Genomic DNA, 14,802 nt, shown 5'->3' on the forward strand with positions numbered 1-14,802 from the left:
TTATTCTAGGCAATAAAACTTGCTATTTAGAGAACCACAAGATCCTTTTGTCAAAAACAACCAAAGGAACAAACCAAAGCAATACATTTTAGCAGACCATTCATTACGGACCATTTCCTGCACCGGACCTCCCAGGTATTCATTCCTGTTCCAATGGCTGGTCTGTACCTGGCTGATGAAGGGAGGTGCACAAGTCACACCCCCAGCAGCACGCTGCTCAGACTACTGCAAAGCTGCCATCCCCCCCTCAGTTCTCTCCTGAGCAGCTCATAAGCAGAGGCTGCCAAAGGCACCTCTCAAATCCCATCCTTTGTCCCACCATCATTTGCTTGCTGTGACCCCCCCAGTTGTCAGTGACTGAGGGAAGTCCCTCGGGAGAAGCCTGAAAGTATAATAAAAATGGTAAGAAGGGCACAGAATGAAAACTCAACGGTGGTAGAAATGCATAAACCCCAGGAAGTTCTGTTACGGTCCTTTTGAACAGAAGAAGGCTCAGCTGGGGTAGCTTAAAGGAATAGGGCTGAATTAATTAGTTTCTCTGTTTAGGTAATAATGCCATTAATCACGATGAACCATTTTGTGAGCAGGCTGATATCCAGCCCAGCGTAATTCCGCAGGAATCCCACTGCACTGCAGCGTTATTGATGGGTCATCCTCTGAAAGCGTAAGAGCAATGCCTCCTAATACAGCAAATGGCAAACCACCGACGTGCTTTTAATATTCAGGCTGCCACATCATGATGAATTCCTCTGGTACGGCTGCGGCTGCAATAAGCAATCCTTCAGGAACGCCACAGCGGTGTGGCACTGATTTAACGCTCACTTTCCAAACGTTGCATGGGCCCAACGCTTCCATGGGGCACGGCCCACTTGGATCCGCTGACAGCCTGCTGGGACCAGGCAGCTATGGACTCTTTGTGATAGTGGTTAGGGAGGCTGGTTTGGTCAGATCTGCCTTAGAGGCGATGTCAAGCATGATGGCACATTGGACAATGGCAGAGGGGGAGAGTTACAGCCCCTCAGGCAGCATGACTAACGTCTTTATGCTGGCTGCAGCACACTTTGCACTTCCACCATGTGCTGTACGTTCCTCCGATTTCAGCTGGGAGAGCAGGTGCTGATTTTTAATGCTTGTTTTGTCTTAAGCCTCCTTTCGTCAGATTCAGGACCCTGCTATTTTATTTCCTTTTATTTTTTATGCTCGGTAATTTAGTCACACACAAAGCTAAGAACAGAAGCTGTAACATGCCGTTAAAGTGCAGTCGCCCACTGCTGAATCAGCCCGAGGGCTGGGGGGCTAAGAGCACCTCTCCCTGCCCCACAGATGTCTGCTCTCAGCCTACAGGAAAAGCTGGAGGAGCAAATAGACACGTGAGAGCAGCTCAAGGCCATGGCCCTCCTGCAGCCACAGCGCTATTGGTGAGCGGCTGCACTGAGCCTGCCCCTTCTTTTCCATCCTTCCCCCCTTACTTTGCACCGGGAGCAGTGAGCCACGGAGATCAAAATCAGCCCCAATCCCAGCACCAACCCTGGATCTGAGCCGCCATCACCAACCATCAGCCTCCGTTGGGCAGCACCGGCCATAGCACACAAACACACCACTGCCTGTTTCATCCAAAATCAATGTTGTATTTATCTTCATTGATCTACAAGGAAACCGAATGTTTAAAATTACAGGGGGTGCAGGGGGGAGGATGGGGAAGGGGGGGGGAAACAAGAGTTACAGAGCCAAGAAAATAGTAGCGGATGGCTGAATTAACTAGAGAGAAAAAAGCCCAGGATATATAAAACATGGACACTGAAAAATAAAATAAGGGGGGGGGGAGGGAGGGGGATGGTACAGCAAGTAAAACATGGCAAAATTTACACATGGATGAAAAGTAAAATTGGAAATAAAAAAGAAATCATGCCAAAAAGCAGTTCAAGGCAGAACCACACTGAAACAAACATTTGCTTATGGTCTTCATGTACTATAGATAATATAGCAGAATTGCTTTTTTTTATATTTTATTATTTTTTTTTAAATCAAACCATTAGACTTTTTTTTTTCTTTTTTTTTCTTTTTTTTTTTTTTTTTTGCACTCCTAAAATTCTACTTTGTCTTGTATACAGATCCCAATAAGAACACTGCACGATTAGCACGAGGGGTCCACGGAAAATTGTCCTTGCTTGCCAGCGATCCTGCCCACAACACAAACGAAAGAAAACAAAAAAGAGGGGGGGGAAAAAAAAAAAGAAAAACCAACCAAAAAGAAAAGGAAAAACAAAAATAAGGAAAGGGTTTTCCGCATGGTACTGTGCCAGTTCCATCTGCTTCTGCCAGCTTGAAGAGTAGGAAACCAGGATTCCCTTCCAGGAGTGCGCCGTCTCTCTTCCCTCGCCCAACTGTCCCTTGTGTTTGTACAAAAAAACCCCAGTCTCTTCCTCTGTGACACACAGCGAGCCGCCCGCATCCTGCTCACACGCCGCCTCCGCCGCTCTCCGTAGTTGCGAGTTGGATGTTTTTGGGTTGTTTGTTTGTTTTTTGAGCCTTCCTCCCCCCAGCATCCACTACGACCTGCCTCCAGGTTGCTTGCATAGTTGAAGTATATATGCCGTACGTAGCGCTCTGAGTGTGAATTTCTGACTGTGACGAGAGTATGAGTTGTAATCGTGTTAACAAATAACCAGAGTGGTTCTAGAAACCGTTTTTATAAAGTCTACCTATGTTAAGAATTTAATATCGGTGTACATTTATATTAACAGAGTATTTACAGTTCGTTTTCTGTTTTTTTGTCATTTTTCTTTTGTTTAAAACAAGAAGTCAAAAAAAATCCTCTTAAATTTCTGCATAATATAATAAGGCAAAAAACAAACAGTTTTGTACATTATTATTATTATTAATATTTTAATATATATCTGTAACTTCGGTTCCAAAGTACCAAGGTAAGCGATCGGTGGGCCTCAGAGGGGAACCTCACAGTGGACTGTAAAACTACAGTATTTCCATAAATAATACTTTTAAGAAACCCTGGGTATTTTTTTCTTAAGGATCCGAGGCCTTTAAAATGCAAATTCAACCAAAAACAAAAGCAAAATTTCTTCTTCTTTTTTCTTTTTTTTTTTTTTCTTCTTCCCCCCCCGATGTGAATAAAGAGCCCCAAAATTAAAAAAAATACAAATCCATTAAAAATGTTTCTCACATTTGGGAAAAAAATGTACAAACTTCTGCTTTTTTTTTTTACTCCTTTTTTGTTTGTTTTTTTTTTTCTTTCTTTTTTTTTGTGTTTTTTTTTGTATTTTTTTCTTTTTTTTCCTAAGCACAGAAACAAAACCCCGGAGCCCCAGATCAATACCTATATATTAAATTCCCATTCTCGGCATCCCTCTCATTGGAAAGCCTGCACCCCGCCCCTGTTCTGTATGGAAATGTGCTTTAACTTCTACAAATGTTACATTAAAAAAACAAAAACAAAAACAAAACAAAAAAAGAAGTTTACAGCAGTGCATTTTGTAAAAGGTTTTTGTGTTTTTTTTTCTTGTTGTTTTTTTTTTCCTGTTTGTTGTCGTTTTGTTTGTTTGTTTCTTCTTTTTTTTTTTTTTTGTTGTTTTTCTTGTGTTTTTCTTTTTCTTCCCCCTTCCTCCCCCCCCCATCTGCTTTATGTACAGGAGGGTTTAAAATCCCATGTGGGGGACTATCGGGCCTCTACTTCTTTGGGGTTCCTAGAGGGGGAGTAGTCCCTGGACTCTGAGTTAGTGAGCGGAGTAGTCCTGCGGGGGGAGGCAGGCCGGGTGCTGCTCGCTGGCACGAGGGGCGGCGGGGCGCTCAGCGCCGCGGTTGGAGGGTTCCTGTTCAGAATCCCGTTGTGCATGGCAGTGGATGGACTCAGTCTGGGGTAATGCATCCCGCTCAAATGAGGCATGAAGGATGGCACGTGTGCCAGGTGACTTTCGATAGGGGACGAGTGCAAGTGGTGCATTCTGGCACGCTCAAGTTCTTCCCGTAAGTGCAAGCGCTCTCTTTCCTCCACTTGCCGCAACCGCTCCTGCTCTCGGCGCGCTTCCAGAAGGTTCTCGTGGTTGTAGTCGTGTGGCTCCCTGTCTCTGTAAGAACGCTCATGGTCATAAAACCCAGAGGTGGTAGGGAACCTGTGGATGGGATCTGTCCGGAGCTGGAAGTCCATTCGACGGTGCAAGTCCAAGCTCCGGTGGTAGGCATCTCGCAACGGGTCCCTCATTGGGTCCCAAGAAAATCCAGGATGTGGCAGCCTCTCCCTTCCTGACAAAGGATTCATGCCGATGAGCGGGGTCATCATCCTGCTGCGGTCCAGCACATTCATGTTGTTCATCTGGTGCACGCTGCCCATGGAGATAGGCATGGAGGCTGCCATCGAGGGAGGCAATGATAATCCGTGCAAAGTAGGGGGCGGGGGATGTTCCACTGATCGCGAGTGCTGTGAAGGCTCAGAGCCCACCACCAGCACATCACTGTCTTCCTTCCTCTCCTCTTTGACCTTGATGTCATTCTTAATCTTCTGGAGGTCACTGGGAAGCTCTGTCTTTCTCTCCACATCCTTGCTCATTAGATTGGTAAGCTTCAAGCTCTCACTTAGTGCAGGTTTGCTGTATGGAGATACAGACTGGATTACTGGCTTTGTGTTGTCCTCAGAGGGTCTCTTATCATGGCTTGGAGTTTCCTTCACTGGGGAACGGCTCTCTTTAATCTTGTGTTCTGCTATGGGCGGCTCTCTCAGCCGGTCAGGGTGCTCTCGCTCGGGTTCTTTGGACCTTTCCCTTTCAGCGAGGCTCACCTGCCTGATGGGATCGCTGGAGGTTTGGCTGTTGCTGCGGATGAGATTGCTTATCTGATGAGTCACTGGAGCTGATGCCGGTGAGGATCTGTTTGAATGCCTGTTTTTATCCATGAGGTCTCTGTTAAAAAAAAAAGTGCAGATACGTCCTTGGGTTTGTGCAAACAAAGATACACGTGATGCTAAACAACGCATAGCGCTGTGCCTACCTGCACCATTTCAGATTGCTCAGAAAACGATTTGAAAAGCTCTGTGATTGTGAGAAGTTATGCTGGAGGGGCTCTGTGATGCCTTCCTTTTCTGCTGAGTTTGTGTTTGAGAGCTATAAGGTGAGTGTGCTGAGAACTGGAGGTGTTTGGGGTAGTTCAGTATTTATCCTTTATGATTACAGTCACTAACCTAGATTTCTCTCTCTGTGGTAGTCCTGATTGCTGGTCAGGGATATAGGTTATTAAAACCATGTCCAAACACGGATGCTGGGGACAGCTTAGGCTGAATTAATAGGAACGTAATAGAGATGTTAACCCCTGTGTGAACACTCTTGAGAGTGAAGTAACCTTGGTTTAGAAATGATTTATGCTAAAGCCAACAAGGGAGCTTCCTATCTGAATGACTATTCATACAAGGGTGTCAGACAGTTTAACACTGAAAGCAAGATGATTCTCAGCCTACTGCTTCTATATAATCTTGTTCACAGGCACTGCCTGAAGAGCTCATTAAAAGCACTCCAGGCAAACTACAAAACCCCGATCAGCAGTCAAATGCACACATCTAAGGCTTGCAGGCTTCTACTGCTCACAAAGAAATAGACTGTTGGAGACTGCCAGGGCCTGAAATATAAAGAACTTCAAAATCAAAATGTAAAGCTTCAGAATCATAAAGCTGGAAGCTAATGACGTATCTATAGCTCAGGTGATACAGTTCTGTCATAGTTAGTAAGGGTTTGCCTCCAGTGTAATTTTTTTAAAATCATTTTTACTAATGAATTCATGCATGCTGCTCCAGATACAGACATTTGCATTTTTATCTCGTTAACGTCCAGCTAACACTTGAGTTTATCAGTGTACCTGCAATGAGAGCTATGACTGTCTACAAAGGACCCATCACAATATCACTTCCACCCTAGCAGAACCTGTGGCACTGCTAAAGGAGGCTGCAGAAAATGGTCACGTACCCCTGAAAGCACTGACATACTCACTTTCCCAACCTGGTGCTTTTTAGTAACCTGCTGGCAGGAAAGGAAAGATGAGCCTACTGTATTTCCACAGAGGACAAAACCTAAGAGGCTGAGGTTTCTTTTGTGCCACTAGTACTTACACTTATCTGGGGGACATGGCTATCAGCTGCCTTAGAGACAATAAATGTTTTGCTCTGAAAGTGATTTTATGATGGGAGCTGACAATGAAAGAAAAAGGAGAAAAAATACAGAGGAAAAAGAGAACTGGAATAAATGTTTCAAAAGCAGACACTGCTCACCTCTCTTTGTCTCTGTCATCTTTACTCAGAGAAAGATCCCTCTTCTCGGGCTCCCGCTCCCTGTCTCTGTCATGGTTTGTCACCGAGGAGCTTCGCTCAGAGTCGCTTGGCTTGGGCCACTGTGGAGGTGTAGGGAAGGACGGCGGGGTCCGATGGAGTCTGTTCCATGGCTCATGGGGATTGTTGAAATTCTGCAGGTTTGGGCCGTCTTTGTGAGTAAAAATGTTGTTGTGAGCTAGAATAATGGTGGGGGAGGAGGAAGAGTTAAGGATAATTCAAACCAAATCATTACAAATGCATTTTGCACAAGACAAAGTAAAACCAGAGCTGTCCTTTCAAGACTTCATGGCGAGGGGGAGCTGCTAGCAACGAGTCAGAGATACCTCCAGCACTGGCCAAAGACCCACCAGCTCTATTAAGGCCACTGGCGGAGGAAGCTTTAACTATGTACATCCAAATAACTCAGAGATGACTTATGAAAATGCCCAGCTCCTTTTCTGCCCCCCACCCCTGCTAAGGTTCCAGCATAAAAGCAACACTCTTCCTCAGCTCCCCTCACTGGCAGAACCTTTAATTTCTGGGTAGTTACAAGCAATCAGCCGCCTGCAGCTGAGTATTCAAGGACTTTTTGTTAAAGAAACCAGACTATTTGGTGGTATGAATGTGTATAAAAACAGAGCTTGGCTGTAGGCTTTTTACAACAGTCACATGATTTTCCTCCATCAATCTTCAACTGATTCCTGTCACACCATGAGATGCATAAGCATGCTCTCCTATGCGTGCCTCTCAAGCATGTCTTGCCTACAGGTAACATGTTTCTGAAGTACAATCATTTTATACAGGCAACTTAAACTTCAGGTATAGGTTACAGAGAAAGGCTACACTCTGAATTAGGAGAAGCATCAGTAGCCATCCCCCTGTCCATCACCACTGTTGAAGGGTGCTGTCTTAGATGTCCAGGGTGTGCCAGAGCTCAGCAGGTCAAGCAGCTCCAGTACCCCTATGAACACACAAGGCAACAGCCTTCAGCAGTGAGGAGACACAGGGCACAGCTACTGATGTCTGTGACATGCAGAAAAGCTCCCACCGCAGAGACCTGGAAATCTTAGGTGCAGTGTTTTCAGATAGGAGAATGGAGGTTAGGAAATAAACTTCTTTAAAAACTACCACCAGCTGCTGTAAATATTAGCATGTGGCTTTTCTGGAAGGGATGTTTGTCTGCAGTAACCCAGCCAGTACTTACTCAGAGCATGACTGCCTAATCCTCCAAAGGCATTGCTGCCTAAGTTCCCAAGGCCGCTGAAGGTGCTTGACCTGCTAAATGGATCTGGAAAGGCAAACAGGGATTTAGCAGGCATTTAGCCAAGAATGTTGGAGAATGAAATGCACCCCTCCCCTTCTTAACGGTCTGAATCCAAGTAGGATTAGGCCAGACTTTAAGCTGATCCTTCTCATCGCAAGGTTCTTTGCACAGAAAATTCCCAGCATGTTAAAATGGAGAAGGGATTCAGTGCTCACCCTGCAAACAGGTGCTGCAATAAACTTTCGTATGCCAGTCAGAGGGGAGCAAGAAATTAAGTTCTATAGCTGCAATTAAGGTGGCTGTTGCTAAGTTGCTGACTCCCCTTCCCTACCAGCAGTAATACCAGAAGCACTGCAATCGCTTTGGAAGAACTTCAGCAGGTTCCTAGGTCAGCAAACTGAGGGGGACACACTGTTTCACTGTCATTTCTCTATACATCCTTTTGCCCTCAGTAATGGTGCACATAGCTAATTGCTATGGACATCCATCCATACACCAGCTAAATGCGTGGGTCTGTTTGTGCCCAAATCCTGTCCTGTAACCACTTCCTTGATCACAGTGGTGGTGGAAATGATAGCGTGGTCTCAGCCTTACAGACACTTGTTTTTTTTTCACGTCCTTCCTTTTACTTCACCTGAGGCACCCATCACCGAGGGGTTCCTCTCTGAATGCCCAGCTCTGGTTTACTCCCTCCAAAGACAGCTGCAGGTTAAGATCTTACTGCTTTCCTCCTGGTCATCTTGAAACAACTCCTCCCTTCTGCCCACTGACTTTCTAGCTGTCTCTTTACAGCACTTAACTTGCCATGTTACAGAAGATGAGGTGCTTCCCATTTCCTCACGGACATTCTTATACTTAACACCAAGGCAAAGAGCACAAACAGCCTGAGTTTTACACCAACAGCTACTCACTTGTTTACTTATTTTGCAATAGCTGTTCTTGCCCCTCCCCTTATACTTTTTGTAGTTGGTGACTCTGCAGGGATGCAGTCAGTGTTGACAGGACGTTCAGGAATTGTAAGTCTGGGTATTTGCAACAGAAAGAAGTCTACCGGGTCATGTGGCATGCTGCATTTACTGACTGGGTGTTACTACAACATTCATCAACACAGCTTGGTCTTTAATTGGCAATGAGCTGCTTGTGAGCTTTTAGAAGGAGGAAATTTGAAAAAATCAAGCTCTACTTACTGCCAATTAGGAAACTGAAATGTGGCAAAATGTGCAGAACAGCTACTTGCCAGGAACCGTTCAGTGAACCTCAGTAAAGAACAAAGCCAAGAGCTTTTATAGGTGAGAAAGGGTATGGGAGGAGCCCATGTCAAACTTGTTTGAGGTACCTCTGAAGTAAAACCTCCTGTTTCCCTGGGCACATTTCAACAGCACAGAAGGGCTCCAGAGGTCAGATTTCAGCTTGTGTGCAGTACTACACCCTCCCCTCTGAGAGGAGGGGGGTCTGCTAATCCCACTCCTCTCCTTTGGAGATGACAGAGGGTGTGCTGGGAAGCTGGTGTGGGCGGGAGAACTTCCGAGTGAGCTTCTTATCCCTAAGACAGTTCTATCCTCTCCCTCCACTACTGCTACAGTGCCTCAGGCAGAGCCGTGCTGAGAACCAGGACTGGGTCAGAAGTGTAAAGGTGAAGTCAGGGTTTACTTACACTTACCTGCCAAGTGGTTAGTAGGCAGGAAACTGCTGTGATGAGGTGAAGGACCAAAGGGGGTGGTGGCTGGATGCGTTGCACCTGTGAGAACAAGGTCACTTTTTAGTTCGCTGTCAGGTGACAGAGACCCTGCCCTTCAAACTCTAGAACCACAGCCAAAGGTGCAGACAGGGGGGGGGAAATCTCAAACAGCAGCTGAGTGAAGTAAGGGTGGGATTTCTTCGGGTGCTCCCTGAAGGAACAGGAGACACTGGGAGGCATTGAGTCCTGCTGCTCACCTTCTGCAAGGGGGCAGCGAATCTCTCTGGCTGTTGCTTTCATTCATTATCTTGTATTTACACTAAATAGGGTCAGCCCAGGCTATGGGCCCAGACAGAGAAATGGAAATGACTGTGTCTAAACGAAACACCGGTTAATGATAGGTGTGCAGGAAACATCAATCACACCTCTCCCTTGAAAGCCCCATCTACCACATCTGTCTCTGCAGCCACAGTCGTCACAGCATTTCTTCCTCTCCTACACACTGCCCATGGCCATGGTGCCACACTGCCCTCCAGTAAAGGAACAGCACAGTTTAGCACAGTGCTTTATGTTAGGTTGAGGTGCGGTGAAAGAATGGGGAGAAATGAGCTGGTCTGTCCTGCATTCCCACTCGGACCAAGCTCATGCTCAGGTGGGTTCAAAAGAAAAACCAGAGCAGAAAACAAAAGAATTGCTACTGGTGCAGGCAGACACACACTGAGCCAAACAGGTTTGCAACTGCATCATGCGAAAGCACTGGTGTCCTCTGGCACAGGGATATGCGGGTTTTGGAGGAAGATGGATTCCCATGTATACAGGAAATGACAGTGCATTTGGGAATCTCTTGGTCTTGACTTTACTCCCTTGAGATCAGCACAGATGATTTGCAGGATGCACCTAAAATCTAGTTTTGAATGTTTATGTTTCAGACATATGCTCAAAAACCCTCTGCAAATATTTGGGACGTGACGTCCATTCAGTGCCTCCTCTGCCTGTACTTTTGCCTCAGCAAACAAAGCAGGGATTATCAACTATCAGAGCTTTCTGCTGCTTCCTGGATGCAACAACCTGTGCCTCCCTCGCAGAAGGCAAAACTTGCCATACTATGTGTCTCATCTTGTTAGAAACTCGTCATTCCACACAATGACAGAAGCAGCACAGGATTTTATGGAGGTGCTGGTCAGTCCAGGACCTGGTTTTCCTTGGTGCCAGAATTCAGAGCGCTAAAAAACACACTCGTGTTGAGATATGAGCAGTCCATAAAGCCTGAGCAGGAGATAGTGCTTCCCATCCCTCACCAGCTTGGGCACCACAAACCTAAGCAGCCAGAAAATGAGCTGAGGAAACTTAAGAGAGACCACGGGTAAGAGACCTGAAGTTATCTATAAACATTCTGACTGCTCCAATGCCTCAAGACAGATGGAGACTGTCATCTTTCTAATCCTTTAAGATTTCAGAAGGTGTATAATGGATGGGAGATTTCTTCAAAGGAGACGGCTTACAAACTCAACTACACGGGCTGATAATAAAAAATCCTCTGGAGAAAGCTGGTAGCAGCATTGCAGGCTGTCAGGTAGTTATTAAATATAGCGTCTGCCAGGCAGCCGAACATCCGTCCTGCAGACAGGTGGCCCTAAGATAACTTATGTCTCCCGCAGTAACTAGGCAATGTGGCAGAAGCCATGATTCACGTCGACGACACGCTTGTTCGATAAGGTGAAAAGAAAGCCTCAGATATTGCAGAGCGAGAGATTTATTCATCTCTATATTACTGCTGCAATGTTTGCTCACTTTGATAGCACTCTTTACCTAGAGTTAATGTGATGGCTGTTGTGATTAACACACTTGTGAACAAACTGCTGTAAGGTTGTTTCTCTCCAGTAGAAGTTTTTTATTATTTTGCCTTCTTTAATACATCTATTCCACACTGTTCCACTCTTGCTTTTATGAATGGAGAAGCAAGCCATGCTTGTATCTTTATAAGAGGAAAAGCTCAAGACACCAATTAGGCCGGTGCTTTGATTCAACAGACTGCTTCAGCCTGGTAGGGTAAACTCTGTCCAAGTTAGCATTCAGCAGAAAAACCATACATGAGGCAGGATTCTTGTAATGACAACACTGGACAAGACTGAGCCACCAGTAAGGAAACAACTGCCACAGGAGAACAGGTGGAGGGTTGTAAATCACCTGTGCTTATGCATCCAAGCAGATGCAGTAAGTATCTCAGCTCCATTCTATCAAAGTATCATGATAAAGACCAAACTACAGGGAAGTGTTCAACCATATGCAGCTAGAATCAGCAGCAACTGTACGCGGTGGAAACCTGCAGTGAAGCTTTCAGACTTTTAATCCACAGATAAGGTCTGAAGGACTAAAATCCAGCAGAAGCCCAGGGGTAGTTGGAGCCCAGGGAACAGAACAAAGCCAACATCTGGCAAACGGGCACCGACATGAAAAGCACCAGTGACCTCCAAAGAGAAAACGTCACTGCAGCCTCCTATGGTCGGAAACATCAAGAACAGTGCACTGAGGCTTGCTGCACTTCTGTTAATTAGTCACAATTACTTCTCCAACATACTGGAAAGCAATTTGTCTACATAAACAGTAGTTACTTTGAGAAAAAAATCAGTGCTATTCTAAGCCTCAGAGATGGCTGCACTTAGAAACAAGTAAGGGAATTTGACATTTAAAAAACCAGTGCTTAAAAAATACACCTCTGTGCTGTTAGTGAAGTCTTCCACTTTACAAAGCCCCCAGGTCTCCAGAAAACAAACACAACTAGATGAGTGGATAAGCTAAGAAGAACACAGCAAATATAAGAGCAAGAAAGAAACCGGGACCATTTCCAAGCCTATGCAATGGAAACATTTTCAAATGTTCCGTCAAAATTGCTTTTTAATATCCCTCCACAGTCCATCAGTGAGGCACATAAGAAGCAGCTGCATAGACACAACTTCAAGAACCAACTGCTGCAGCTCAGTGATGCAGAGAACTCACAGCCCCATCCCCAGTGCCCCCATATCCCCTGAAGCAATCTTGCCCAATTCAATTTTGGAGGCACACACAGCTGCAGATACACTTTAAATACAGTGGGGTTTGTTTTGGGGGGTGAAGGGGAGAAGAAACAAATGATGAGCCGCCCTTACCTGTGGTAGAAAACAGAGGCCTGGCAAGGTCCTGTGGATAATGGAAACCTGGAAACACTCCAGGGGCAGGAGGTCTGCTGAACAGGTCAAGTTTACCGCCTATCTCAAGCTTGTGGGGATCCAGCTGCATTTGCTGCCAAACAATACAAAAACAGTCTCATTATGCATTACCTTTTTCTTTTTTTTTTAATGGGAGAAAAAGAAGGGGAGTTGAAGCCTGCTGCTGCTGCTTAGCACTGCCAGGGAGAGTTAGTAAGAGTGACAGCAGCATCTCTGGTCACGTACCACAGCCATGCTCTGACAGCATCTATAAGGCCATTTCACTCCACAGCCTCTCAGCTGCCTGCCTCATCCACATGAATAAGGTCTGAAGTGAGCGCTCAGCCCCTCAGCACACACTGGAGCATGCAACATGATACACTGAGCGTGCTGCACCGCGGGAGCAGTCAGCAGTCTCAGCCTGACAAAAAATATTCTGAGGGCAGAAAGCTGCCGACAGAAGCCCTGGGAGCTGGGTGACGGACTCGTCTGCTTTGCTTCTCCAGTTTGGAAAGAGAGAGATGTTTTCAGACTGTGTTTTTCCTCCAGCCAGCATCACTCAGCATGAAGGTACGGGGAGAGGGATGAAGAAAACTGACTATGAGACTCATCCAGGGGCTATTTTTACCCTTCCCCTACAGAAGCGAGCATGGCCAGCCCAAGGAACTGCACCTAAGTCAAAAACATGTATGCCTCTTGGTATGCCTCGGTCGTTTAATCCTTGTTAGGATAATACTCCATATTCCACAGGAGGTACTTGTACAGAAGGGAAATGACACTGAACATCCATGCTTTGTACAAAAAAGGGCAAAGCAGTCCTCTATTTCTCTTTGTCTCTGAAGACTTAGTTTCTCCTGCTCATTGTGTTGCCCTTCAACCCAACTCCTTTGCCCTCAGGTAAGCTATACAGTTGCTACAACAAATGTTAGAAGGACTGAACGTGTTAGTTAATCAATACAGGCTTGCTTCCGCCTCATCTGTCACTACAACACAACATGTAAGCCACGAGACTTGGCTTTGTTCCACAAACCGTCTATATTACCTTTATCTTTTGCTGGTGATGGTAGATCTGCCAGGCGATCTGTACATGAACCGCACACCACTTCCCAGGTTTCTGCAATGGAAAACATAAGAATTTAGATTAATTTATACGTTAGCAATCTACATCAGATAGAAAGTTTCATTTCCCTTGCTGTCTAGCAGCTGAGCAATGAGAAAGGCTGATTACTAAAACGGCACAATAGATGATTGACGCTTTTTTTCTGTACTGCAGCTGATGGTGTTTAAATTAAGAAGGAAAGAAACAGGAAGAATGTGGGATGTGGGAAACCTTCATCTCATGGAGATCTGAGATCTCTCACTCTCAGGCCTTATTCTCACACTCGTGTTCTCTCCTCCATAAACTCAAATAAACGGCTTCAAAGAACACTACAACATGCTGAAGAGAAAGGAACTTAGACTTAACCATCCTCCTTCTGGAAAGAGCCCTTATTATTCATCCTTGCTGCACTGGGCCTGCAAGCTAATTCATGTGTGGTCATTAGGACTGCTTGCATTTGGGAAGGAAGAGTATGGACAAAGATTGACCAGGGATGAGCAGTGCCACAGCTGAATGAGTTACTACCTGTCAGCTGATCTGCAGTACCACGACAGAGTGTTTTTATGAAACATGAGAATCCCAGACAAAACACGGTGACCTAAGCCACCATGAATGTGATCATTTGTGAATGTCTGCCCACACTCACAGCCATTTATTTCTGTGACCCTTCCTTCAAACCGTGACCGATTAATGTACAAAAATGGATGCAAAGCATGGATGGGATTCAACCTGTAAGTTATTAATCAGAAGAAGCTAAGAGCCAACAATGACACTCTGTTTTAAATAAAGGATGAGCTTGATTTTTTCTACTGGCCGTGTTAAATGTCAAAAACACATGCATATTATATATATATATAAAATCCCCCACAAACCTTACTTACTCTTACTGGTGGCCTGTAAGGGTCTGACACCTATGGAAAAAGCAGAAAGAAAACAATCAGTCATTCTAAAACTAGTAAGTATACAGAAAGGTGGGGAACTTCCTTCCTCTGCATAAGTAAAAGCATTCAGAAAGCAATGTTCCAGAGAAGTCCCCGGTGACAAGGGAAACCTAAAAGGCTTAAAGCAAGCTTAAAACTTCTCTTTCATTCCTCGCAGCAGACTCAGCATAAGCTTATGATAAACAGTGCGGCTTCATACTGGTAAATGAACAGTACACATGCTTTTCTGAACCTTATAACTGCTCTGAAATGGAGTGCATAAAACTACTCTCCAAGTGATACTTTGGGGAAAGTCCTTGAAGAAGTTTCCTGCCTCATTTCCCTCTGACTT

The 14,802-nt window shown here is 45.3% G+C and overlaps 1 protein-coding gene across 1 annotated transcript in view; it reads right to left on the minus strand.

The window, feature by feature from the left end:
- Positions 1-1,607: 1,607 nt before the first annotated feature.
- The window catches only part of FBRSL1 (fibrosin like 1), a 285,419-nt gene continuing 272,224 nt past the window's right edge, over positions 1,608-14,802 (minus strand). The window contains exons 14-20 of the mRNA XM_015877624.2: positions 14,412-14,441; positions 13,474-13,545; positions 12,393-12,525; positions 9,229-9,306; positions 7,509-7,592; positions 6,266-6,500; positions 1,608-4,910 (exon numbers count right to left, since the gene is read on the minus strand). Of these exons, the coding sequence (XP_015733110.1) occupies positions 3,674-4,910; positions 6,266-6,500; positions 7,509-7,592; positions 9,229-9,306; positions 12,393-12,525; positions 13,474-13,545; positions 14,412-14,441 (1,869 nt within the window). The 3' untranslated portion in view covers positions 1,608-3,673. The remainder of the gene's footprint in view (positions 4,911-6,265; positions 6,501-7,508; positions 7,593-9,228; positions 9,307-12,392; positions 12,526-13,473; positions 13,546-14,411; positions 14,442-14,802) is intronic.

The sequence above is a fragment of the Coturnix japonica genome, chromosome 15 (assembly GCF_001577835.2).
Source record: "Coturnix japonica isolate 7356 chromosome 15, Coturnix japonica 2.1, whole genome shotgun sequence".
In the NCBI taxonomy this organism is placed as follows: domain Eukaryota; kingdom Metazoa; phylum Chordata; class Aves; order Galliformes; family Phasianidae; genus Coturnix; species Coturnix japonica.